This window comes from Astatotilapia calliptera, chromosome 14 (genome assembly GCF_964374335.1).
Source record: "Astatotilapia calliptera chromosome 14, fAstCal68.1, whole genome shotgun sequence".
NCBI lineage: Eukaryota > Metazoa > Chordata > Actinopteri > Cichliformes > Cichlidae > Astatotilapia > Astatotilapia calliptera.
The window spans coordinates 31966199-31993266 of record NC_137435.1 but is presented as its reverse complement, the minus strand read 5'-3'; the positions used below and the strand labels follow the sequence as shown (position 1 = coordinate 31993266).

Sequence of the window (27068 nt, the reverse complement as noted above, 5' to 3'; positions counted from 1 at the left end):
GAGGGAGTTAAGCTTCCTGACAGCCTGATGGATGAAGCTGTCCTTCAGTCTGCTGGTCCTGGCCTGGAGACTCCGCAGTCTCCTCCCTGACGGCAGCAGCTTGAAGAAGCTTTGCATTGGGTGCGTGGGATCAGCCGCTATGCAAAGGGCTTTTTTAGTGAGACGGGTGCTGTAAATGTCCTGGAGGGAGGGGAGAGAGACACCAATGATCCTCTCTGCAGCTCTCACTATGCGTTGGAGGGTTCTATGACAGGACGCATTGCAGGCTCCAAACCACACAGTGATGCAGCTCGACAGGATGCTCTCGATGGTGCCTCTGTAGAAAGTGTACATGAGAAATTTGAGTTATTGTTTTCATTTTGGTATACTATATTAGCACAGTTGATCTAAATTAATAACACAATAAATTGTGTGTGCATCTCCTGTTTTGTCATGGTTGTATGTCCCGGTTCGTGACAGGCTGCATGAGCTCATCTGGTGGGAGTGTAGTACTGTAGAATTTCAGGCATAAAAACGTGGTTTTCACAGACCTTGTCACAGGGTCTGAGTTGGAAGATTTTGGTAAAGCTTTGTCCCTGAGGTAGTTGAAAAACCCCAGTTGGGTAAAGCGTTTGGGTTTTTTTGTTAACAGACATGCTTATCTATTTAGTTGGTGTTATTTTTTCAGCTAAATTTTTTAGTGCAATTAGCACTTTCAGCATCAATCCATAGCAATGTGTTGTATTTTTCACATTGTCTGTGTGTAAAATACATATGTAAGCATAGATTACACAAAGGATCCTGCACGCCAAGCTGGATACAAATAGAAATCCCTGGAAACAATTCTTTCTGCGCTTAAGAGCAGCTTCCTATTGCAACGCTGGAGGATTTGTCACCATTACTGGATAGCTGCAGAAGCACAGCAAAGCAGTGACTGTGTGGAGTCGAAAACTATTACACCAACTACACTACACAGTCACCCACATTACTCCCTCCAACAGAGGTGGACGTCTTTGGGACAACGTCACAGAACACAGAAACGTCACAGGGCTTTGGAGCGTGACGTTACATGAGGCGGGCCACGCCCCCCGCCGCCATCACAGTAGGCCAGACAAAGGATACAGCTTCAGCTATGGTACCTGTTGTGTAGTCGGTTGCAACGTTAGAGCTCACGATCCGTGAAGGCAAGAAACTGGATTAATCTTTTCATCGTTTTCCATCCTGGCGGCAACGTGAGGGATCCCATGTATCCGATATCACCAAACAAAGACGCCAGGCATGGATTGCAGCGGTGAGACGAGCGGATATCGAGTTCCGTGCAATCCCCAGCTTTTTGTTGGTTTGCTCGCGGCATTTTCTCTCCGGTGAGTTCTAAAGTAATTCATATCACTATCCGATTGTTAAGTCTGACGTCACTAGCCGTGTCTGGGCCTAAACTCTGCTGCAGGTCCATATATCAAATGATCACTGTGGCATTACTGAGAGTTAAAACACTGTCTTAAGTCTTTCATCTTTAATAAAATTATCAGCGTTCTGCTCTACCAGGTGTAACAACTGAGTTAAACATCCAGGCATCCATGAAAATGGAATTTATGACATATGAGTTAGAAGTTAGCAGCAAGTTAGCTCGCTAGCTTCTATCTAAATACAATATAGCATGTCCTGACTGCGGGGTTTTGGAAACAAATTAAAACGTACAGCTTTCTTATCACTTCCAACATAAATGAAGACAGAAAACTAAACAGCAGTGACATTTGTAGGGTTACTGAAGTTGGGCTAGCTGGTATATAATGATGTGCTACGTGACCGCTAGCGACACAGCTATGTTAGCATAATATAAACACGCTAACTTTTTTTCCACTCGATAAAAGTTAACGTGAGTGTTCTCGGTGGTCAGGAACAAATGTAATCGCATGGCAGGATGCTGTAAAAGGACCAAACTAAAAGGCTTTTAGTGGGGGGTTTTTCAATGCGCTGCGGTCATAGATAATGAGATAAAACATGCTAATGTGTGATGCTGCAGAACCACGTCATGTCGACTGAATAGCTTTTGATTTGGCATTATTGCAGGCAAACCAGCATATGAAATGGATGTAACAAATCCAGTGGTGATGGGAGTGACAGCGTCACGGAAGCTGAAGGGCAGACGAAGGACTGTGTGTGCAGTCAACAGGGCAGAGCAGAAATAAACCGGCTGTTGGAGGAGAACAGACTGCTTCGAGCACAGTTGCAAAAGACAGAGCTGAATGAAACTTTCTTAAAGGACGATACCGAAAAAGTAAGATATTACACTGGACTACATTGTTATGCTGTCTTGATGTCCCTCTTCAACACTGTCAAAGATTTCCTGCCAATATCGAAGAAACTGACAGGTTTCCAAATGCTCTTACTCACACTAATGCGTCTGAGACTTGATCTTCCAGTCCAGCATCTTTGTCATCTATTCCATGTGTCATACAAAACACTGTCTTCTGTCTTCACCGATACCATTGATGTTTTGTATGCCCACTTAGGAGCACTGGTGCACTGGCCTGAGAGGCACTGTCTGCAGGCGACAATGCCTCCACAGTTTACTGAAACTTTTGGAAAACGAGTAGCCATCATTGTTGACTGTTTTGAGATTCGAACAGAAAGACCATCTAATTTAAAGGCACGCGCACAAACATACTCTCATTACAAGGGTACACAGACCATAAAATACCTCATCGGGATTACACCCCATGGAGCTATTTCTTTCATTTCCAGGGGATGGGGGGGTCGTGCATAGAGCAGGGCGATATGGCCAAAAATATTTATCACGATATATATTTGAAAATTTGCGATAACGATATAACCGACGATATAATTGATGCGAGACAAAATACAACTCCACAACATTACTAGCGCAAAAAGACAACCTTCCATTTATTTTCACTTAAACAAGAAGCTGGTTTTTATGTACATTAAAGCTTTATAAAAATGTAACAGTGCAAATGCAAATTCCTTGCTGAAAGTTTAACCAAAAGGCATTTCCAGTAGAAATGGGCTGACATATTGTGATATTATTCTGTTATTATATGTTACCTTATATATGTAATCAAAGTAGTTGAATTAGAATACTGCTGTAGATCATATTATACCCTTTAATATAGAGTGTGTGATCTGTATGTAGTTTAGTTCTCGTTATACTTTTGAGTTAAAAGAACATATTCACTGATTAGTTTATTAGATAAGTGTGCATCACTCTGTATCCTTGATCTGCTGTGAATGTATTACATGCTTAATTGTTGAATCATGAAGAGAAGATTGTAAGCAGGAGACTCTGTGTCTAAGACAGGGGAGATAGACAGACCACATTCCACACCCCCACCTTACAGAAAAGCGGAGAGACAACTGCCGAGGTCATAACTTAGGAGCTGTAACAGAGAAAGAATGTGATGTTTTGGCTTTTACGACTAGATGGGGGCCACTAGAGACTATAAAAAGCTGAGCAACCTGTCACCATTTTGAGACTTGCTGTGACCCTCTGCATGCAGCTCTCCCCATCATGATGGCTTAAATGCTCATAAGTGTTGAATTCTATGGAAATAAATGATTGTTGATTGAGCATTTATACACCGAGTATTGTCCTTCCTTCAGCCCAAAGATTCAAAGAATTGGGAGATTTCAACAACTTGGTGCCGTGTGACCCGGATCTTTGGTGTGCTGAGGAAGTGCAGATTTGGCTTTTTGGTGAGATCGTGGGGCGAGGTGATCAGAAGGCCGGCCTAAAACAGAAAGGTAAGCACAGCCTGTTGTATTATAAATACCAAATGTGCATATTGGGCTTTCCAAATTAATCTGTTCGCTGAGTCACATGTATTTTCACAGTAAATTTGTCGGTGTCTGGTTTTTGGCGCAAGATACTAACAACATAAGTTGAGGCTGAATTCCAGTGTGTTAAGTAAACTGCTTCTACCGAGATACTAATAACATACTACGTTGGACTAGTTGCAGTAAACTGCTTCTACCGAGATACTAATAACATACTACGTTGGACTAGTTGCAGCCACTTTACCTTCCACATTTAATTTTGTCTAATACTGGCTTCTGTAGCAATAATACGTTAGAATTTCTTCTGAAGACGCGGCCATTAGTCCAGTACATTGAAGTCGAGGTTTGTTTATTTTGTTTATGGTGTCAGTGACGTCCTGGCTTTTGCCGGCTATGAAATAGAAGTTGATTTAAGGAAAAGCAGATGCTGGCTTCACGGTGCAGTTGAACGCTGGCAACGCGAGAGCGAAACACGTCCGTAGGTTTGGTTTATGATACGGCCGTGTTCCGGTGGTGCGGCCGTGAAGTGCAGTAGTGGTTGGTGCTAATTTTAGTACATTGGATAGAGGTTTGACGGTGGTTTGTGGCGTCAGTCGAGTTTTAAGGGCTGCGGTCATAATACAAAGTAAAATTTTAGGTACATAGATTAGTAAAGAAATAAAAAGGTTAAAATTCCTCGTTTCAGTGGTTAAAATTGTTGTGTGCCTGTCCCCTGACGAGTGAGAAATTAAAATAAAGAGGGAATTTGGAGCCACATAGAGATAGACGGGCATAATTGGGTGTATTACTCTGTGGTGTAATAAAAATAAAAAGGAGAGATAGTAAGAGGTGTGTAGTGGAGACTTATGGAGGAGTAGAGAGAGGAATGTGTTGGGAGACTGGCGTGCAGTTTACGCTGTCGAGGTAGGCGTGTTGCCTGCTTATCGGTTTAAAAGTGATGAAAATGAAATTAAAATAAATCTCTTAGTGTGTTAATACAGGAAGCTGCGGACCTGGACCAACTGCCCCCACAAGCACAGCGGCCGAAGCAAAATTATAGGTAATGGGAACCACACCCAGCACGAATCAGCAGCTGTGAAACAGACAGCAGCAAGGAGAGAATTAAGAGAAGTTTTTAACTCATAAAATTGGGGCCAACGGACTTGTGGAGGTTGGGAAGGCGTCCGGAGCATCACAACAAAAAGGTGAAACAAAAACATACACAAGCAGAGAAATCTGAGAGAAAGGCTCCTTTTAAGGTAACGCCTAGTTTGAGAAAAAGTTAAAATTAACCTGCTTTTATACAAATGCACACACACGCAATGAAGAAACAGCTTACACTCATGAACACGTGAAGATTTTCCAGCAAGGTTAAAGAAAAATTAACATACTTAAATGATGAAGTCTATACATTACTGACAAAGAAACCCTCTGGGTTGCAGGACAACAATTTAACTAAAAAAAAAAAGGGGACACTGGTCTAACCAACCAGGCAAGACACAACAAATTTAGGGGTTAAAAGATTCAAATTGTGACATGTTTTCTGCTGATTGATCACAAGTGATTACTGAATGAAAGAAAATTTCTTTTTGGGCTTTTAAACATGATCTTAAGAATTTTAACAGGTGCATGTTGTCCTGTCAACTTGGTGGGTTAGGAGTTGATTATATCGGGAGAGAAAAAAAAACAAAAAAAGGGGGAGAGAAGGCTGACACAGGGCCTGGTCCCGGTGTTTCTCCCCTCTCGTTGAAATACAGCCAACACAACATCATTTTCCTGTTCGTTTGCTTTTGTTTTTTGTCTGTTTTTGTTTTTTGTTTTTCTCTTTATGTTTAATTACAGGCTGCTTTGCCGGCCCTGAAAGCCGAGGCTGACTGGACTCCTGCTCTCCCCCATACGTGACACTGACCAAATGCTGCAACAGCTGGACCCACAACAACGACCTGAAAATGTCAACAGACCTGCATGAATGTGATCTCATGCAGACGAGACGGAGAGCACTAGACCTAAGGCCCGTTTCACTACACGGGGGAAAATTCCCAGACTGCGTCAGCTGACAGAGCTCAGCTGTGACGAGACGCCCGCCAAGCCCAGAGGAAAAGTAAGGCCGAGCAAAAGAATGCTGACCTTGATAACGCTGCATTTACACTGTGCAGGACAGTGATGGACCAACACGGATGATCGGGCGGCAAAAAGGGCGTGACCGAGACAGGAGGAGTAACTGAGGTCAGAAGGCACCTCAGAATGGACAAAAAAACACAGGAGAAGATGCAGGTTTCACCTGCGGTGAGCATGGACACTGGAGAAAGGACTGCCCCAATTGGGGTCAGAACCAGGGCGGACAGAACTTTGAGCAGCAGCAGCAGCAATGGTCGCAAACAAACTGAAAAGGAGGAGGGCAGGACCCCAGGGCATGCTTCAGGCCGTGGTTTACCCAGAACACCAGAACAGGAAAGTGATGAACAAACACACACACACACACACACACACACGTCTCCAAATACACAGATTCAGAATGAAGTGAAATACACACATGAACACGGGCACTCGTTGAGTGAGTGAGAAATGACACACACACACACACACACACACGCACACACACACATGGGAATGATGATTCACTGAGAAGTGATGCACACACATACACATGCACACGCTTGTGCAATGAAGAGTGATCCACACGCACACACACATACACGCTGATGCAATGAAGAATGCTTTGCTTATGCTGATATGCAAAATGCTGCACACAAACATCCAGATGCATAATTTTATAAGGAGCCATTGATTACCATTGATTACTTAGAATGTGTTATATGTCACTCAGAGGGCATTTGTGTAGATTTTAGGAATAAGCTCTAAAACGGTTTGGTTATGAAAACAATGTCTGTGCGTGATGTCTGTTTATGGCTCAAGGCCTTGACTGAATTCTTTGCTGTGCTTCACACAGCCCTGATGAGGAACAGTGGCACAGAGTGAAGATGATGAATTAATAGGGTAAGTTTAGGTTGGAGTATGGCATTGTCTGTGATTGAGATCTAATTCAAGGAGGAACAAAAGGTGTTACGGCACCTGAGGTTCTCATTCCCACACAATATTGTCCCGGCAGGAAGCAAAACATTCCTGTGAATTTCTGGTTGATTTTTTGGTTTTGCTTAGCGCTAGCTTGATGTTATCAGTGAGCTTTGGCTTGTGTTCTTTCTCGTAAGCGAGAGAGGGATAACTTTATGCTGGACATGTCTGCAACGGGCCCTAGTTTGTGTTATTTTAGTAGTATTTTGTTGGTTATGTCTGTTTTTGTTTTTGTTACAGTGCACTGAGGAGAAAATCTGAGAGGTGTGATCCACCGGTGGTGATATGTTGATATTTTGGGAGTTCATGATTTAACAATCAGCTCTTTAAACCAGGCCTGAAAGATTGAGGTTTAAAGCGCTATAAAATATTATTACTGTAAACAGTTGCAAAGTGTGTTTCTCCATGATTGTAATTGGCTTGGGAGAAATTCACTTATAGGGAACACTGAGAAGTTCTGAGTCTAAAAGGATTGCACCGAGTCAATCCGGCCCAAAAAACTGAGCATAACCATGTATAATATCCACTGAAGTTAAAAAGAGGTGCTTTGCAACATTAAACTGCAGTGTGCAGTACGCATTTTTCGGACCATAAGGTGCACGGGATTATAAGGCACATTAAGCGAAACAAAGCAGTCAGATAAATCAAACTTTATTAAACTCATTCTTCTTGCTTCCTCCACTTCTGTACCATTGATTCATTAAAACCCTTGGTAGAACCTGGGACCATTTCGTGGCCTTTCCGTTTTTTAATTCCACGCCATTTCCACTGTGTTTAATGGAGTATAGCCAAATTTTCAAACATGTATTTTTTTCCCATTTTATTTTAAAATTTCAGTCTGAGTTTTTTAAATGAGCTTAAATGGCTGAATAAAAGGCATACATCCACTATCGAACCTCGTGGCCGATTTGTGCCCCATTGAAACCCATTATAAACGCTATTTTTCACGCCAGAAAAATTACGGTCAAAGGGATCGTCAGGTTTCCAGCTTAGGTTTCGTTTTGGACTACAGGCCTTAGAGTTGTAATTTTTTTATTTGTCCACCGGGTGGCGCCCTTGCTCCACATGTGACGCCCGCTGGAACATACACACCTTCTCCAGCGGCCTGCTCGAGACAGATACCCGGAAAAGGCAGACTAATTTCCCGCGTACAGCAGCAGCTTGGCCCGCTGCTCGTTCCGGACCATTTTCTGACCTTAGGATCGTTTGAGGGTGCATTAATTTTTTTTAATCAACAGGAAATGACGTATTTGTTTTCACGTGGTAGCGGAAGTGTGTGCTGCAGACACGGGAACCGAACCATATGCTCCGGCGCTGCGCGAAACACACCCGCGGCAGAGGCACTCCTCCCCGGGGGAGCAGGAGCAGCAGCGCCGCCTGGGGACATTTTTGGCTTCTGCAAAAAAAATTAAAACCGGATCGAAATTAATGTTGGTGCCAATCTTTTGTCCATCTAAAGGCCTAATTATAATAACAATAAAATATTACTTCAAATGTTTTTTTTGGAAAATATTTTATGTTTTATGTTTTTGGAGCAAAAAAAGCAGTGCGCTCATGTGACGAAACCGGGATATAAAGGGTTAAAATCCGCGAAATGTAATTAAAACTTGACATGAATATTTCAAGGAGAAGTAGATCTAAAAGATTGGCTAATTTAAAGTGGAATAAAATATTAATATATAAATTTTTTTATAGCACTTTTTGGGCGTGGTCGATAGTGTGCATTTTATGAAATGCGCTCCTGGAAAAAAAATAAAAGGCGATCGAAATGACTGTTGGTGCCAATCTTTAGTCCATCTAAAGGCCTAACTATAATAACAAACAAATATTACTTCAAATGTTTTTTTTTGGAAAATATTTAGTTTTTTTGTTTTTTGGGGCTAAAAAAACAGGGCGCTCATGTAATAAAACTGGGATTTAAAGGGTTAAAACAATGAAAATATAATTAAAAGTTGATATGGATATTTTAAGCAGAAGTAGTTTTAAAAGACTGACTAATTTAAAGTAGAAAAAAATATTGATATATAACATTTTTAGAGCACTTTTGGGGCGGGACCATCACGAAAGGATGGGATTTTGAGGTTTTACCAACAGACACAAGGTGATGATGTCAGGAAGAAGAACTGACTGAAGATCACATTATGTAGGTGATTAATTATCTTTGCTGCAGGTTTGCTGGCTCTGATGCATCTTTTTACAGTTTTGGAAGAGAAACTAGGGATGGCAAAACACAGGTACGTATACACACACACACACACACACACACACACACACACACACACACACACACACACACACACAACAGAAATGTTACCAAATAATAATTAACTCACCTCCGTTTTCTGTAGTTCCACTTGCCTTCTTATGAATCCTACAAGACACTGTTCTTTATATAGAGATCAGTATCATTAAATACTGATCAGATATCAGTATTTGATGAAAGGTCTGCCCCTCACAAACTCCTCCCAGCTGACCCAGTTATAATGAGTTTGGTGGTAAAGATGTGTTGATAAAAATTATGAACCAAAACTTTTTTATCCATATTCTGTTTGCATTTAAAAAATATTGTTTATAGCACCATTTAATCTATTTAATAGCAGTATTTCAAAGCCCGAACTTATTTCAACATGAAATGCTATCACATATAGATTGTCTGCAGTCCAAAATCCAGTGTAACCTAAATTTGTTCCAGTATTATTCTTAAAGTGGTTTTAGCTGCAACACAAACAGTAAAGGCTTTAGAGTGAAAGTTGCTTATTTTTCTGGAATTGAAAACTCAGTTTCTATCTTTAGGGTTAAGACTGGAGTAAAGCCGTATCCATGCTGTACTGTTTAATCTTTTTTTTTTTTTGTTGCCTGTCCCGTTTAGCTCTTTTGCCATCAGAATTGTTGTCTAAAGGCAAAGAAAGCACCACAGACTAGAAGTCCACTTGTTTGGTCTCTGTAAACAACTAGTCTGTCTGTTGTGGTGCTTGGGAAGTTGACGCCCTCTTGTGCTGCTAGGCAAAGGTCTCGAAAAGCATCTCGTCTCTCGCAGACTGTGAGGACACCCAAAGATGGTACTGCCTCCCACTTTTCTTGGTCTCTGGTCTTGGATCTCATGAACTTTTTGGCAACCCTCCAGACCCACGCCACGGTCCCAATCAGCCTTCTCAGGTTGCTGAATCGCCTTTTGTCGATTAGCTGTTGGGTTGCTACTCCTCGTGGTCTTCTCGACTCTACGTGTGCTGAGTCCTGAGCTGCCTTGATGTGGACTCTGGTAAGGACCGCAACAAAAGTCTTTTTCTGTAGCTTTGTGACCTTTTCTCGAGCTTGGGCAGCGACTTCTCCGGCGGATTTCTTCAGCCACTCATCTTCAGGAAGTTGGAGAAACTTTGGGCCCGACTGCCACTCGGAGTCCTCGGTTAGGGCATCTGGACTGGCCCCTCTGGTGAGAATGTCTGCAATGTTTGCTGACCCAGGAATCCACCACCAATCTTGGACATCAGTGCTACTCTGGATTTCACCAACGCGGTTTGCGAAGAAGGTCTGGAAACCGTAGCTCTCACGCTGGATTGCACCCAAGACGGTCTGGCTGTCAACGAGGTGGTACCATTTTTTGACCTGGATTCTGCAGTGTCTCTGGAAGTAGGTCTTCAGACGGGCAGCAAAGACTGCGCCACACATCTCTGCTTTAACATGATCGCCTTTGTGATTGAGAGGCGTCAGTTTGGCTTTGGACTCTACTAGTCTCACAATGACACTATGGCTGCAGCTCCAGCGAAGGTACATCACTGCACCATATGCATGTTCATTGCCGTCAGAGAACGTGATGGCACTGGGCTCTGCACAAGGATCTGGTGGAGTCAGGGCTCTAGTGAAATGCAGTTTCTTCAGGTCAGCATACTCTTCCAGAAGCTTTATAGCGTCTTCTCGGAGACCTTCAGACAAGGCTGCGTCCCATGTGTCTTCGAGGCAGTGCTTTACTTTTGCTTCTTGGAAAGCTCTCCTTACCAGGATGGCACCCTTTTGTTTGACGGGAGTCACTAGACCGAGTGGGTCGTATAGGCCGGAGACTTGGCTTAGCAGTTCTCGCCTGGTGAGTGGATCAGGTGTTTGCTCTCTGACTTCTTCTCTGAGCAGGTCTTGACCAAGGCGCATTTTCCTCCTTTTCTTTGAGAAGTTCACTGCAACCATGACATGAAGCTTGTCATCATTGATGGTGTAGCCAAGGCCAAGGGCTTTGTTGTCATCTTCCGTCAGCTGGTTCGGCAGGATCATAGTCTTTGGCTCTGATCGAGGCAACTCTTTCTTCGACTCCTCCCTCCCACTTTGACTGGAGTAGACCCAAGGCTTCATGTAGAATCCTCCAGCTCTCAGGATGTGCTCAATGTTGGCTGTTAGGCGTCTCAGATGGTCGAGGTCATTGTGTGATGTCAGGATGTCATCGACATAAGCATCTTCTTCCAGCACACGTTTCTCTTCTGTGAAGTGACTGAATGAAGGTAGGTTTGCAGTTTCTCTCATGGCGACTTGGGCTATGCAACCAGCAGGTTTGTCTCCAATGTTGACTCTTGTTATGGCATAGTCTTCTATGTCTGCATCTTCTGTGTCACGCCACAAGAATCTGTGCAAGTGGACTTCTCGATCTTCCAGCCAGACGGAGTTGTACATCTTGCGGACGTCACCAAGGGCGGCGTAGACACCAGCTCGGAACCTCAGCAGGACAGCTCTTATCGGGTTCAGGACATCAGGACCTTTGATGAGGATGTCATTCAGGCTGAGGCCTCTGTACTTCTGGCTGCTGTTCCACACCAACCTCACTGGGGTAGAGACAGAGTGTGGATTTGGCGCGATGAGGTGGCTTATGTACCATACTGGCCCAGTCCAACTCTGCAGGACTTCTTTGGACAGCTTCACTGCAGCTCTGCGGTTTACCATCTCATGAACTTGTGCAGCATAGGCCTTCTTCCATTCAGGTTCTTTAGATAGCTTCATCTCGGTTCTGATGAATGTTGCTTCTACTGCTCTCCTGTTATTTGACAAGGTTGCTGGATCTTCTACCCATGGGTATTTGGCATGCCAATGCGGTTCACTGTTGTGGTCATCTCCAGTTGAGTAAGTCAGGCCATTCCTCACGATCTCCATCTCCCTCTCTTCTGCAAGCGTCATTTCTTTACCCCCTGGCTGGCAGCTCCCACAACGACACCCTCCACATCTCGGCTGGCAAGCGGCTCCGATGCTTTCCCACCTCCACCACTTCAGAAAGTCTCTGCTGCTGCTACCTACCTATCTACCTGGTCAAAATAAAGTTGAGTGAAATTCAAAGTCTGGTCTTTTTCAAGTGTGGGCACCTCACAGTCAGAGAACACTTGACAATGCCCAATGGATTTACTTTACCAAATTGACCATCCCAGCCTTGCCGTAATGGTCCATTTGATTCACCTTTTATTGTTTAGTTTATTTTCACTTGCTGAATACGGGACAGACTTGACTGGGGGAAAGAAGGGGATAAAGAAAGAGGGAAAGAGAAACAGCTGAGAAGAGGGACGGGGGAGAAGGGCAAAAGACAAAAACCAACAGAACGGGCAGAGGGGAAAAAAAAAAGGAAAAAAATGCATATATCGATCACCTGCTGAGAAAGAAAAAAGAAAACAAGCAGAAGAGAACAAGAGTAATAGAATAAACAACATCACAATGATATATGGGAATATGACAGTAAATACTAAATATTAAACATTATTGTGCAGCACATAAGATCAACAGAACACAGTGTGCTTTGAGTTAGGAGCCAAAAAGGGTGTAGTTTGTGGGTGTCATCACCCGTGTGTACACCTGTGAGCATGGACGCGCTTGTGTTTTTTTAAAAGGTTCCTTCATGTAATGATCTGCTAGAGGGTGTGGGGGGGCCACAGCCCCGTCCTCCAGGGCATGAAGCAGGTATGGAGGAGATCAAAACTCCAGACATCCAGAGGCCCCCAGAACACAAGAGACCAAGGAAGACCAACAGAGGGGCAGCCGCGCCACTGTCCCAGAAAGAGCTGAGGAGAGTCCCAGATGAGGGCTCACTCAGCAGCCGCGGAGCAGAAGCCAGGGGGAGTTGCAGTGACGCGCCCGTGAGCTCCGCCGGCAGCCAGCCGTGCCTGAGTGACCGAGCCCCAGGCCGAGAGGCCGGGGCCACCCCACCTCCGAAGTGGCCCGAGCGAGCCCCAGGCTCCAGGCCCCGACAAGCGGCCGCCAAGAAGTGAGCCGGTGTGTACCTGGACGCCCATCCCCGGACACAAAGAACCACCAACGCACCGATGTCTGAGGGAGTCCGCCACTGGCAGGGGAAGTGGTGGTAGGGGGAGATAGGCCTCCAAACCTTGGAGGGCCCGAGATGTCCCCAGAGAGGTGGCGTCTGACACCCAACCTGACATATAGACACAGACATACAGGCACACACATATACAAACATCCATTCCCCCCCTCATGCTCTCATATGCACTTACTCCACACTCAACCAACGTGGAGACAGACATGAAGAGACGCTGTACACACGATCACACTCCCCAAGCGTACTCTACGAACCGGGTCTAGGTACCCTTGCCCCTGGAGGGGGGAACTGCACCCAGACCCAGGTGGTGTTACCCTTTTCCCTGCGGTGGGGGGAGGCAGACCGCCCCGACTCCGCAGCAGCAGGGAGGCCCCACACTCCAGACCACAGTCGGACGGCCAACTCCTCCTCCTAGCCCCCCCGCTCCAACAGGCCGCAGAGAATGGGGGTGAGAGAAGACTCCAAACCTCCCTCCACCCGCTCATTGTAGTGTTGATGCATGTGTGTTCTAAGGTGCATTGAAAACCCAGGCGGGCATGGAGCTACCTGCCAGAGAGCAGCAGGTAAGCGCACGGTCCCTCCTGCTAGCCCTCAATGCCTACGTGTATTTAAAATTGAGAGGTGGGCAACGACACCAGGGGTGAGGTGTACACCCTGATGGTAATTTGGAGTCCGTGTATCGTGCCCACCCCCAACATCCTATATGTATGTGTAATGAGAGTGTGAGTAATGTGAATGTCTAAGTTGTGGGATAAAATTGAGGCTCCTCCCAAACTCCTCCCATCTGCTCCCAATAACTGAGATGTCATATAAGATGTATAAGGAGTTTCATGAGTTTCAAATGAGTAATAAAAAAAACTAAAGTCAAAGTAGAATGGCTACACCACATGATTTCCCAGAAACCATGTGACTTAAGTTTCACCTTATTGATAAGCTCATTTATACACAGCCTATGATGGATTGAACAGCTGTTTCCAACAAATCTGTACAGCTGTGGACAAAAGTTGTCAGTGACACAAAGTTTGTTTTGCAGTTGTTTTTCTTTTGTTTTTTGTTTTTTTGTTTTTTACACCTTTCTACACTGTAAAATCGAATTAGTTCCCAGAACTTTAAATAAATTATTCAAACTTGTTGCCCAAAAAGACTAAGTAAAGGTCATTTAAGATAACTAAGTTAGGGCAACTTATGATGTTGCGAAGAACAAACATGGGAAATTCAAAAGTTTCAAAACCTTTTTTTTTGTAGCAAATAAATGTTAAAAATTGTTTTAACAGTGGTGCCACCACCAGTACTTTGCTCACAACTGTACTCACTGTAATCAAGTGTTAAAAAGGTGCAGTACAGGCTCTGCTATTACCTGAGTAATTAATAAATCTCACTTTGGAAGACCAAAATCTTTCATAGAAAGATCAGCCATTGTTTCATGTTGAAGATGTTTGGAATAAACATTCTAGGTTCGAGACCATATTTCCATTATCATATTAATTTACATATTATTATAATAAGTTAGATAAGAGATAACATTTCAGACATAGATATCAGGTATGCGTACATGAATGTCCACGTTAATTAAATGTACAGAACTGTGTGGAGAAACGAGAGAGAATCCATCCTAACTAAAGTGAGTGAGGGATGTTTCTGTGTTTGCAGGATGGTAAATAAGGTGTGACACTTTGGAACATTTTTATTCAGAAATAAGATACCAGCACCCCACATAGCAAAACTGGTATTGCCCGGATCTGGCCCACACAATGTGCCTACACATGGCCCACATACCGCAAAGAATGATGGCCCTTTGGTGGCCCACACAATGTGCCTACACATGGCCCACATACCGCAAAGAATGATGGCCCTTTGGTGGCCCACACATGGACCAGCTGCAGACACACTGGTGGTCCTGTGCTGGCCCAGCTTCAGCTCTGGCTCCAGATGTCAGCCTAATGTGTACCTTAATCAAGCCACGTAATAACAACATGTGCCGAAACATAATAGTGCAAAAGGAACATGACGTGCTTCCTAAGTACTATCATACTCTTGACATGCAAACTGGAGGAGCCAGGGATCGAACCACTAGCCTTCCAATCAGGTGACCTGCTGTACCTCCTGAGCTACATCCAGCCTGTGGTAGACGTGCATAAACCCTCACTAGGTTTTGGATAAAGTGTACACTCACAAACCTGTCAAATCTGCATTTAAAACGTTGGCTACCATAGCAGTATAGTATTGCAACGTGGCATTTGGGTCTTCTAACTAAAATTGGAAAATAGGAACATAAATAGTGCCTCATTGCCAGACCTGGCCCACATCTGGTAGACATACACCCGGCCATGACACCAGTCAGTCAGAAGTGACAGCTTGATGGCAGATCTGGGCCAGGCCTGATTTCTATGAGCCTGGGCGACATAAACAAAACTACAATTGAGCCAGATATGGCATGCCATCACATAGACAGTGCCATCTATGCCAGGCCTGGCCCATATCTGGTGTCAAGCCAGCAGTGCCGGCTTGACACCAGATCCGTGCCAGACCTGCATGCAATGTGGGACCCTGCATCACAGCTCCCAACATTAATGTGACAGCATATTTAACCTCCCAAGACCTGAACTCTTTCATGGCCTGCATTTTTAACTTTTCTTTGCTATTTGGGCTGATTGGGACCTGATGAGTGTAAAAACAAAGAATTACCTGATTTTTTTTTTTTTATCTGATCTTTGTTTCTGAGAAAAATTGGATCCACATAAGAGGAAATTTGTTTTAAATTTTGATAGACCAGTGGCGTTACAGTAACTACGTTATTATTGTGGTAACGAGCACGGTAACTAGTTACTATCACCAAAATCAGGAACGCGTTAGTCGTTACTGGGATTTAGATAGGGTCGTTACTCATTACTTCGTATGGTGGCTATCACGGAGCTTCCACAGATTCAGTAACATTAGTAAGTGGTGGAGGCCAGCAGGTGGATGAGAGAAAGGGGACAGAAGGAAGAGAGACCCGAGGCAGCCGCCGGTGTGAACTGAACTTCAGGTAAGAAGTTATGACCTGCAGTCTCTCTGGGTCAGATATAAACCAAGTTTAGGTGGAGTTTATTTTCGTTATTCTGACTTTTTCCGTACTGCGTGCTAGCTAGCATGACGGAGTTTCTATACAGCTGGGTGGGTGCTATGATGTTAATGATGTTGAACTTTATTTTGTTCATAAGGTTAATTATTAGAGTTGCCAACCGTCCTGTAAAAAACAGAAACATCTGGTATTCAGAGCGTTTTGTATTGTGGTGAAAAGGAACAGTTTGTCCTGTACTTCAGCTACAATGAAAAAGACACAAAGCTGGAGTTATTGAGTGTCTTTGCTGCAGAGGTGCCTCTTTTTCTCTCATTCTCCCCCCTCCCTCTCCTGTTTCTACTTCAATCATGAAACTGATCAATGATCAGCTTATCGGCTTTTCTCTCAACTGTATTTATAAAGCACTTTGAAACAGTAAATGCTGACCAAACATTAAGGACAGAATAAAATTACAGAAAAATAAATAAAATAAAATAATAAAACACAAACATGAATAAATAATAATAATAATTGATCCAAAAAATAAAAATATATATTTAAAAACAGAAGGTCCATAAAAAGCACAATTTAATTAAAACAATTAAACTAAAACCAATTTTTTTTTACATTGTTTTTTAAATGTTTTAATTAAAAAAAAAAAAAGAAAGAGATTAGACCTTAAAAACCCCCACAAATATCATAAATCACTTCTTTTCAGATGATCAGTTTTTGGCACAACACACAGTTTCAGATCTCACAATCAGATGTCACTCCTGCTTCTCCACACTGAACGCTGCCGTCGTTGCTATGGTGCCATCTTACCCAGAATCCGTGTTAGATGACTGAGACTGCTCCGTTTCTGCAGCAGCGTTCTCGTGTGTTTGCTCACTCGGCTGTGCGCAGGTGCACATTTCAGTGAAACATTTTAGGAGCTTAAACCATCATTAAGGGGATTACCGAGATTTAACAGGGACCCCCGCACCTCCACCCCAACCCCATCTTTGGCATTCCTTGTCCTTCTTCCCGCCTCCTCCAGGGCTCAGTCCTCTCACCTGACAAGGATTTGCTCAGCAATGTGAGCAAGTTTCTAAAACCTTTTTAACCAGGCACACAAACACACGTAAAAGAAAATAATAATAATTACTGCGATAAACTAGACAGACAGCAACCACAGTCATCTCTACTGCTGAAGATCAGAATTTGATTGTACTTTTCTCTCATTTCTAGCAGTGTTTAGGCCCCATTTTTGATGGGGTCTAAACAAAGGACTGTGCTGTGCTGGGGGATTGAGCGCTGTAGGCTTTCACAGCTCATGTGGAGGTTTGCAGTCAGGGCAAAAAAGTGAACAATGACAAGAAAACTCAGGGGACCATCTTTAAAATTCCCTCGCGGATAAAAGGATATCTTCAGGATCATATCCCAAATGTTTTCAGAACAACATTGGAGTCTTTAAGAAGAGGAGCGCACTGAGAGAGTAAAGATGTCTGAACTCAGCCAAGTCGCTGTATACCCTGACTCCTCAGACATTTATAAGGTGAGTAGGATATGTTGATTTTGACTCCCCATGTTTTTGGATTTTAACCGGATATGTTATGGAGCTACGGCGCCAATTTTCCTGGTTGTAGTTGGATTACCAAACTGGGCAAATGTTCTAAAGGCTCAGATCTCGTGCTTTAGTCAGCATCACTTGGACTTTAGTAATTTGTAGAAAGGCCTTATATCAAAATCTAGTTTTAAGAGCTTAAGTAGTTTGGTTTGACAAAACAATCTCAGCTCAAGGCTGCCGTCGAGCTTGTTTTCCACAGCTGTCAGCCTTTAGAGTAAAGCCATTCAGCTGTTGTGGAGATTAATCTGTTAAGGGTTTCACTTCAGATGATGAAGACTGGGTAATATTGTTGAAACAAGAATAGAAAGGTAGTCCAGTGTAAAATGTCTGCACATTAAGTGAGCCGCTAATAGGCTTAAGAGACGATGTTGGCAGTTATTGTCCTGCACATTCTGCCTCTGCTTTGAAACATGTATTTGTCGTCTAGAAAACAAACTTTTGCTGTTTGAGTATACTGCAAATATATCTATGCCCACTGTGTGGCTTTGCAAACTCTGGCTCTTTCCTGGACATTTCTTATGATACTATAATGATTTGTTTGCTTTTTTGAATTTTTACAAAACAGCAATGTGAGAAAAGTGTCTAAGCACACTGGTAATCTCACAAAGAAGTTCTTACCCGGTCATAGGTCATAGTTTAGTTTCTGTAACTTTTTCTCATTGCTGTTTTTTTTTTTCTTTTAGCAAGTGGCTAACTTTATAGCTATAACAAAGAGCAGGGTTCCCACGCAAACATCAGACACAATCAATAACATATAGAAGCTGTTTACACTACTGAAAAACAAATTTTTATATCTCAAACTTTCAACTCATTAACACAAGCTTCTGAGAAAATAATTTGAAATTTTTCAGTGATGCAGTTAGAATATCCTTTTTTTTTTGTAGCAAAAACTAACTTCCACAGTAACTAGCTGGTTAACATACCTGGACATTTAGCCACAAAGGAGTCAGATATCTGGCTAACCAGATCTGAAGGTAATGATGGGTCAGTGTCATATGAAATGTTACATGTAACCCGACCAGTAGTGAAATGGAACCATAAGATGTGTGTGTTCTAATAACTGAAGGTGTGTTTTGTTGCTTTTTATTTGAAAGCAGAGGAAGAGTTTAAAAAAGCTTTTTTTTAAACCAGCACTTGTGTGAATCTTTGATTTTTACATCCGCAGAATGTCTTTTGCAATCCCGCCTTTGAGCTGGAGGGGGAGAAGGAGGAGAGGGTGGAGGGATTCAGGACAGCCTCTTCTACTCCTGAGCCAATCAAACCACCAGGACCAAGTGAGTCAGCCAATCAGCTTGCTGCTTCTTGTGCCTCTACCCTAACGGGATCATTTTATCACTTAAGCTCAGTTTTCTTGAAATATAGGTAAATGTGGCCTCATGATAATTGTACTCAAGTTGTAAAAAGTGTACAGTTGATGCCTTCTTTAGCTGTTCTCAAAGGAAACAAATCCCATAAACATATCATAGTGATGTCATCAGGGTTATGTCAACTTTAAATAGACGTGGTGAGTTTGGAAGTTTTCAGTGATGTCCTTATTTCCAAATGAATGCATTTCCCAGAATACAGTTCTTGAAAAACAAAAAAGAAAACAAAGTGGGGGGAAAAGAGATTACAGATGTACTATGCATTTCTTTCAGGCCTAGTCTGGGGATTTTTCGGTGTGTGTGTGATGCGTGTGCGTGCTCCGGGCTGCGGTTGGGGGGTGGTAGTGGTCTCTGCTGCTGTCCTGCTCCTATTAGCAGCCCTAGGACTGATGCTGGTCCTCATTCTCACACGTGAGTCACTGCTGCACATCAACTGCTTCATTACCACAATCTCAAACTGATTAAAAGTATTGAGTGATTTCATAAACCCAGGATCCATGCTAAAACCTCAAAGTACACCATGAACTCACAGATACTGGAGTTTAAAGGTTTCTCAGCATGACTAGTGCTCTCACTGCACATCATAAAAATCTTCTGACCCAGATGTATTTGCTTCCTTATTTAGAGATAAAGAACCAGGCAGTGGAGGATCAGGTGCTGACCACTGCCACTTCAGGCCTACAGCATGCAGGAGATGGACAGTCCCAAGCTTTACCTACAGTCCCTATCAATAGAAGTAAAGAGGACAGTACAGCTGCACCACAACCTGCCAGAATCCCTCCATCTGAACCAAGTAGGTCTGGCCTCTCTACCCAAAATACTTTTTGTTGACCTAAGACACAAGGTCTCTCTCTCTCTGCCTCTCAGGATGTGGAGGTGTTTTAACTGACACTGAAGGAAGTTTCAGCTCTCCAAATCACCCTGCGTCCTACCCCCCAAACTCACTGTGTGTGTGGGTGATTCAGGTCCCGCCCCCCTACCTGGTCCAGATTCATGTCTCCTCTTTGACTGTGGAGGGACCCTCTCCTTGCCTGTTTGACTGGGTGGAGGTGCGGGAGCAGATCGAGCAGACTTCTGTGGTCACCAGGTCAGCGATCATGAAGCATACCTTCTTATGAACATCATTCACACCTCCATATTTCCACAAGCAACATTTTTATACACAATCAGAGTAGGAGCATTATGCTGTTTCACTAAACTGCTGATAGATGGCGCCAAAAGCCCGTGCATCATTGGAAAGCGTTTCCATGTACTGAAGGGTTTTTGGAAATTTTGTACGTATCAACACGTTGACCTTTTTGCTCACATTCCTGGACAGTGTCGTAACGTGATTCATTAAATTCCTCTAACTACGTAACACATTTCCTGCTTACAAATCCTTTTAAGAATTTATAGCTGCATGGCTCAGGCACAAAGTTCAATCCAAAGCTGAACAAGAATGAGACTGATCAAAAACAAATGTCTCCCTTGCAGGTTCTGTGGTAACGTAGCGCCACCGACGGCCAACACAAACAGCAGTACGGTGTGGGTCACCTTCCACTCTGATGGCAGCATCGCAGGCAACGGCTTCACTGCCCAGTACAGGGCGGTACTCCCCGGACACAGTCAGTAGCCTGCATCTGGGAGCACAAGCGTTCACTCTTGTATATGTTTTGCAACAATGTTCAAGTTAGCACATTGTGTTTTCTCAGAAAGCTGCTCCAGAGAAGAGTTCATGTGCGACGGCGGCCGCTGCCTGCTGCCTGTGTCTGTGTGCGACGGTCATCCAAACTGCCACGACCAGATGGACGAGGCAAACTGCAGCCACAAGCACAAGGGTGAGAGTCCACATATGGAACTAAAACAGAAACAGGAAAGGTCAAAGGTCACAATTCAACTCACTTTTATTTATATAACATTGGATCACAACTGTCACCTCAAGGTGCTTTATATTGGAAGATGAAGACCCTGCAATAACAGAGAAAATCCCAACAATCAGATGAACCCCTACGAGCAAACACTTGATAACAGTTGGAAGGAAAAACTCCCTTTTAACAGGAAGAAACCTCCAGCAGAACCACAATCAGGGAGGGGCGGCCATCATCTGCATCAAGAGAATCCCCCAGCAGTTAGCCTAGTCTACTGCAGTGTAGCTAAGGGGGGATCCAGGGCCACCTGATCAATCCCTAACTATAAGATATAACAAAAAGGAAAGTGCTAAACCTAATCTTAAAAGTGGAGAGGGTGTCTGTCTCCCGAGTCCAAACTGGCAGCTGGTTCCATTGAATAGAGGCCTGAAAGCTGAAGGCTCTGCCTCCTTTTCTGCTTTTTAAATACCCTAGGAACCACAAGTAAACCAGCAGTCTGAGAGCAAAGTGCCCTATTGGGTTGATATGGTACTATGAGGTCTTGAAGAAAACATGGGGTCTGATTATTCAAGACCTTGTATATGCGGAGAAGGATTTACTTCAATTCTGGGATTAACAGGGAGCCACTGAAGAGATGCTTTTCTTTTTCACAGAATGCGGTGGGCAGAAGATTGGGCCGTATGGTTACCTGGCAAGTCCAAACCACCCCGGGCCTTACCCTCACCAGCAGGTTACATTCTAAACCATTCAAACTGAAAAATAATCCTAATAGTAATTGAAAACACCAAAATTATAAAGATTCAGAAGTACTTCCACATGCATAACACATTCTCAGTCCGACAGCCACACCACACCACGCAGTTTTCTCCACTAATCTGATGTTTTCCAGTTGTGTATATGGCATATATCTGTTGAGGAGGGTCACGTGATCACGCTGAGCTTCAGAAACTTCAGCCTGGAGACTCAGGATGTGTGTGAGTTTGACTATGTGGAGGTGCATGATAGCGTCAGCACCGGAGCTGGAAGAGTCCTCGGAAGGTGAGAAGTGCCACAGTCTTTAATTCTGAGGGTAACTAAGGACAAACACATTTACCTTCATGCTAGTTAAACAACCAGTTTTCTGGAGTACCTTTTGTGTCTCTTCTCCCTTTGTGCCAGGTTTTGTGGTACCACCTTCCCCCCAGAGCTGACCTCCTCTGGCCCTCACATGACAGTGGTGTTTGTGGCTGATGAGGGAGTGGCCGACAGTGGCTTCAATGTAACATACCAGGCTGTGTCTGTGCTGGGCAGTGAGTTTTCATACTTTAATATTACTTTTTTTTTTTTTGCATTAGCTTTCTATAAACCTCTTTTACATCCTTTTTATTTTTAAAGGGACATGCGGCCCCAGGCAGTTCGCCTGCAGCACAGGGGAGTGTGTTCAGCAGCAGTGGCTGTGTGACGGCTGGAACGACTGCCCCGATGGTGCGGATGAACAGGGCTGTGGCAACTCCACCTATCCTCCCTTTAGTGAGTCTGGTTTATCTCTGACCTCAATCACAGCCAGTTTTTGTTTCCACTGCCAATGAAAAGCAGCAGGAAGAAACTTAAGTGTTGAAATAACAGGAATTGGCGATGGCTTCATATTCTGAGAAAACCACCAAATAGAAATGTTACCACTTTTCACCTCTATGTCGACATGGTTTTGTGGTTTCTATTTGTAAGTGTTTCTCTGAATGAATAATTTCCTCTCATGAAAGTAGCCTCGTCTTGTGAGCACATTGAAGTAGAGATGTGTCGGGGCCTCAGCTACAACTTCACCTCATTCCCCAACATCTGGCTGTCCATTGCTGACCAGAGAGAAGCGGCCACCCTCCTGGGACAGTATCGGGTAAAAGTCACATCAAAAAGCTTCATCAGACATCTGGAGCTATAGCTGGCAACTGTTTCAAACCAGGCATCGAACCATCCTCCCTCCCCTCCTTTTGTCATCCAGGTGCTGATGGAGCTGGCGTGCTTTGAGCCTCTGCAGAGGCTGGTTTGTGGGATGTTTCTGCCCCAGTGTAGTCCTCAGGGCGGCGTCCTCCAACCCTGCCGCTCAGTCTGCTCCTCGGCCGAGCAGCAATGCAGCCAAGCCCTGGATCTCTTTTCCTTCAGCTGGCCCTTCAATTGCCACCTTCTCCCAGACTCACAGGACCCCTTGGAGTGCTCACTGCCTTGAAGCTGGGACAGTCCAGTTACCTTTGAGATCATATCAGGCCCAGGCAGGAAATACCAGAGCGTTCGAGGACCTTACTTACCTTAGTGGAAACAAAGGTTTACAGTTTTAAACACAGTTTGTAATACATGTGCTCAGTATATATGAGACCACATGCAGTTTTAAAGTAGACAGCTAAGTAAAATGAAAGCTTTCGATCTCCGACGGGAATCAGACTGTTTTACTGTAAATTGCTGTATTTATTTAATGCTTTGATGTCAATCTTGTAAATTAAATAAACCATGCAGAGAAAATATGTTTAAAACAAAGTTTATTGCATTGTTCTTCAACACACCACATCACTCCTAAATACTCCGATTACTTCAGTTGATCTAATGTTAGCTAACACAGGAAACAGGCTGTCACAGCGGTACTTTGCTGCCCTGACAAACATTTAACAATTCACAGTCATGTGACATAATTGATCTGAGAAAGCAACTCACTGATTTTATTTTAACCCAGGTGGTAACTTTTATTATAGAAATAATTAAAAGACTTACCTAAAAACGTAAAGAGTTTGAATAAGAATCACTCGGTGTAAAATTATAACGTTGACCCACCAGGTTCACGTTCTTCCTTAGAAAAGCTTCCAACACCTGCTTTTCATTTTTAAACAATCATACAAATTTAAGGCTCAGAAAGTGCACTAGCAGAAAGAGCTTCTTCCTCACTCTAATAAATTCAAGAGAGGAATTTACCTTCCAAAACAAAAGCGGCTGTATTAAACCATTTTGGATTTGCTCAGATTCACTTGGTGCAAAGCTTATATTTGTCAGAATAATCCTTCAGTTGTTGAGTTCAGTTGTTGTGCTCTATTATGGAGGGACAATGAGTTTCAGGGTATGGTCTAGGGCAACAGCAGTCAGGCCCCACACTCGATGTTTGCCATTCCTAAACACCGGAAGAGTGTATCCGTATTTGTCACCGGTGCGGAAGTGTGTGTAGCCTCGGTTTTGGGGGTTACACAAGTGAGACAAGGACAGGGTGAAGATCTCATCCACCTGGAAGCGGGAAACAGACTCTCAAACTTTTGGCATTTTTATTCGATTCAGCTTCAGTAATTATATTTTTAAAAATTGTCCAGCTCCTTGGAAGCAAAATATAAAGCAATGAGGAGTTGCTCAAGACTTCTGCACAGTACTATATATTAGGGTCAAGAATAACATGAGACTAGTCAACTCTAGTCTCACCCTGTTCTTTTCAAACAGACAGAAAATGGCAGATGATCGTACCTCCCCAGGGTTTGGTTTGAAGTTCAGCTCCTCTAGAGGACCGAGGTTAGCCAGCACAGGAGCAATAACCATGCCCGACTGGACCGAAACACATGAACAGATTTTTCATTCAAATTTATCTCAGGTATTCGAATGTTTTGAAGGTTTTTACAGAAATTCCTGCTCATTTCTATTTTATCTACTTGTATAAGGAATCTTTGGGTATTTTGGGCAGATGGTCAGACCAAATAATCAACACAGAGCTCTTACAATGTCACATAATCCTTTTTCACCATTATTTATCAACCAAACAATGAATTTACAAAAAGAAAAGTGGTAAGTGCTTATTTAGGGTAACATAAATATGGTATGATTTTGTCAATTATTTTTTAATATGCATTTCTACTTGAGAGTTCTACCAGCACAGCTCCACTCACCGCATCTCTTAGTGGCTTCAGGACGCCCCACACCTTTTCTATTCTCACATTTACACCCAGCTCCTCCCTGGCTTCCCGCAATGCTGTGGCCACCACATCGCTGTCTGAAGGATCACTCTTTCCTCCAGCAAAGCTGGACGGGAAAAAAAAAAAGAAAGAAAAAAAAAGGCAGGACTCATAAAGTACTCCAATAAGTAAGATTTAAGACATAGCCTGCTTCTAATCTACCACTAACCTGACATCTCCTTTGTGCCTGCCCTTCAGAGTGCTGGACCGCAGGGTGAAGAGAAATGCAGGCTCCCCATCAAGAGAGCAGAGGGAGACCAGGACGGATGCCCATCTCTGATTTCGTTCTTTCCTCCCCTTCTGCAACTCGTAGAGCTTCAAGTTAGGGCCCAAGTGCTGTCGACATCTGTTTTCATTCCCGGGGGATAAGCAATCTCTCCAGGTATCTGACATGCACGTGGCAGCCTGATGAGTAGCTATGGTTTTGTGGAAACTGAGGCTAGGGAGTTGTGGTTTATTGTGCTTGTTTTCTAAAGTCCAGGGACTATGTGCTGACAAGCTGAGAGGTCTAACGAAGTCCTGTCCATGAGTTAAATGGCTTTGAAGAAGGCTACACTGAATCTTACTGGTGCGGCTAAAAGAAGGCAGGTGAAAGTCCCAAGGTTTTCTCCAGCGCTGAAGGCAGGTTATTTTGACTAAACAGTTCCAGTAAGTGCGCACAGGATCACACACTTGTTTGGTTTTTGTAGAGGCAGAATGGTGGTGGTTTAATAAAATGGCTTTGAATAGAGGGTTTTCAAACCGTGTCTGTCTCAGCTTATAATTGAAGCTACAAAAAGATACTGGTGCTGAACTATAAACAGTCTCTGTGGATGGTCCATCCTTGTGGGTGCCTGTTCCACTTATTTCTGAGTGTCTCCTTCCTTTCTCGTGATTTGCTCCCTGCCATCCAGCACATGTGATCTCGGAAAAACCACAGAGATGAGAGTCTCTTAACAGCTGTAATGATCTTTTGGGGCAAGACCAAGTCAGAATCCGAGAACTTGCCAACATCCTATAAACGGAAACAAAACATACCGATATGATCGTAAATGTATTAGTCAATTAGTTGTGTTCATCAGCTAGTTAAACCAACTTGAAAGAAGTGAAAGATGAACTAAAATCTGCTCGTCTCTGCCAGCAGGGGAGGTGAGGGATCAGATAACATGGGTAAACAGGGCTGAAGATACCCTGGCTTAACCGAGATCAGAGGCTCACCCAAACCTACCTACAGTAATACTGGTCACTGTGCTCTCACAGTCATATCTCGGTGTTACGTTTCACTGTTGTTCAAAGCTGTTAAGACACAGAAACGTATTTTATATATTAGCTTCGAATACGGAGTTCACGTTTGGCTCAAGTTTCTCCCAAACTTGGGTTGAATACAGCTAGCTAGCTAGCTGTATTCATTTGTTAGCAGTGATGACGATATATATATATATAAAATATGACATTGTCAATGTTCAGACGTCCTCATCGCCAACTAAACCCATGCAAAGAAGGCTTTTTGGGCGAGAAAATCTTCAGTGTCTTTAAAACGAGTAAGGAGCGCACGCAGGCTAACTGACCGAGCGATCAAAACAAAAACCAAACAGCTGAAGTAGCTCATACCCCAAAGCTAACACTCAGATTTGGCTTATGACAAAGCCCCAACGTGTTTCACGGTATGTCAGAAAACACACCAAGGTGCCAAGTATGACAGTAAAACGTCATTTTAACACAGAAAATGCTCACCTTGAAAGCTGAATCAGCAGCGGCTGGGCGGCTGCCAGCAGTCAATATGGCGCCGGCTAGCTTCACTCGCGTCAGTGTTGCCCTCACCACGTCGTGATGACGCCAAACTTATTGCACAGCATTCAAGCTTAGCCTGTTGTGCTTTCTTTGTCCCCTCCCGAAGTTTGGTTTTAAGACACGACGTTTACGTTATTTAGTGATTAAATCACGTGGAAAGCACCAAATGATGTCAGTTTATGTAACAGGTTTTTAAAACCAGTCCTTCTCGTTTGGACTGTGTAGGCCCGCTTCCTTTACAGAGGAGACTAAAACAGGCGCTCTTTACAGTTTTTTGCCTATGGGCAGACTGCCTGGCAAGAATGAATGTGACTGGATGATTAAACTTAATTAATTCGTTTGAGTAGCAAAAATCAACAGCAAAATTCATTTTT

General features: G+C 43.5%; 2 protein-coding genes and 1 long non-coding RNA gene across 7 annotated transcripts; 2 read left to right on the top strand and 1 right to left on the bottom strand.

Moving 5' to 3' along the window:
* Positions 1-1040: 1040 nt before the first annotated feature.
* On the top strand, positions 1041-3571 carry LOC145420233 (uncharacterized). The gene is made up of 2 exons (XR_013901545.1): positions 1041-1343; positions 2050-3571. It is a non-coding gene; the product is annotated as an uncharacterized LOC145420233 (long non-coding RNA).
* Positions 3572-3720: 149 nt separating this feature from the next.
* Positions 3721-23479, top strand: mfrp (membrane frizzled-related protein). 3 transcript variants are annotated; one of them, XM_080289286.1, is made up of 14 exons: positions 3721-3738; positions 17591-17691; positions 18929-19037; positions 19401-19538; positions 19753-19920; positions 19995-20214; positions 20601-20731; positions 20819-20944; positions 21628-21704; positions 21864-22012; positions 22133-22263; positions 22349-22483; positions 22714-22844; positions 22950-23479. In XM_080289286.1, exons 2-14 carry the CDS (start codon positions 17638-17640, stop codon positions 23172-23174), a joined length of 1794 nt encoding a protein of 597 aa, XP_080145412.1. In that variant the 5' UTR covers positions 3721-3738; positions 17591-17637; the 3' UTR covers positions 23175-23479. The 3 variants fall into 3 exon arrangements, with proteins under 3 accessions (XP_080145412.1, XP_026047881.1, XP_080145411.1); XM_026192096.2 differs by lacking the exon at positions 3721-3738 and having other exon boundaries at positions 17136-17691; positions 22717-22844; XM_080289285.1 differs by lacking the exon at positions 3721-3738 and having other exon boundaries at positions 17136-17691.
* nudt8 (nudix hydrolase 8) lies at positions 23465-26776 on the bottom strand. Of its 3 annotated transcripts, XM_026192098.2 has the most exons (6): positions 26638-26718; positions 26132-26199; positions 25094-25918; positions 24859-24991; positions 24443-24520; positions 23465-24211 (listed from the first exon to the last, which is right to left on the bottom strand). In XM_026192098.2, the coding sequence occupies exons 3-6, from the start codon at positions 25915-25917 to the stop codon at positions 24026-24028; spliced, it is 1221 nt and encodes a 406-aa protein (XP_026047883.2). In that variant the 5' UTR covers position 25918; positions 26132-26199; positions 26638-26718; the 3' UTR covers positions 23465-24025. The 3 variants fall into 3 exon arrangements, with proteins under 3 accessions (XP_026047883.2, XP_026047882.2, XP_080145413.1); XM_026192097.2 differs by lacking the exon at positions 26132-26199 and having other exon boundaries at positions 26638-26776; XM_080289287.1 differs by lacking the exons at positions 24443-24520; positions 26132-26199 and having other exon boundaries at positions 26638-26776.
* Positions 26777-27068: the final 292 nt, after the last annotated feature.

What these genes read in the sequence shown, in the direction of transcription:
- mfrp (XM_080289286.1), top strand. Translation starts at nt 17,638, where the DNA reads ATGTCTGAACTCAGCCAAGTCGCTGTATACCCTGACTCCTCAGACATT. An exon ending in CTGCAGCCACAAGCACAAGG is followed by an intron (nt 20,945 to 21,627) that starts GTGAGAGTCCAC and finishes TCTTTTTCACAG; the next exon opens with AATGCGGTGGGCAGAAGATT. An exon ending in GGCCTTACCCTCACCAGCAG is followed by an intron (nt 21,705 to 21,863) that starts GTTACATTCTAA and finishes GATGTTTTCCAG; the next exon opens with TTGTGTATATGGCATATATC.
- nudt8 (XM_026192097.2), bottom strand. Translation starts at nt 25,917, where the DNA reads ATGTTGGCAAGTTCTCGGATTCTGACTTGGTCTTGCCCCAAAAGATCA. An exon ending in TGAAGCCACTAAGAGATGCG is followed by an intron (nt 24,521 to 24,858) that starts GTGAGTGGAGCT and finishes GTTTCGGTCCAG; the next exon opens with TCGGGCATGGTTATTGCTCC. An exon ending in TCAAACCAAACCCTGGGGAG is followed by an intron (nt 24,212 to 24,442) that starts GTACGATCATCT and finishes TCCCGCTTCCAG; the next exon opens with GTGGATGAGATCTTCACCCT.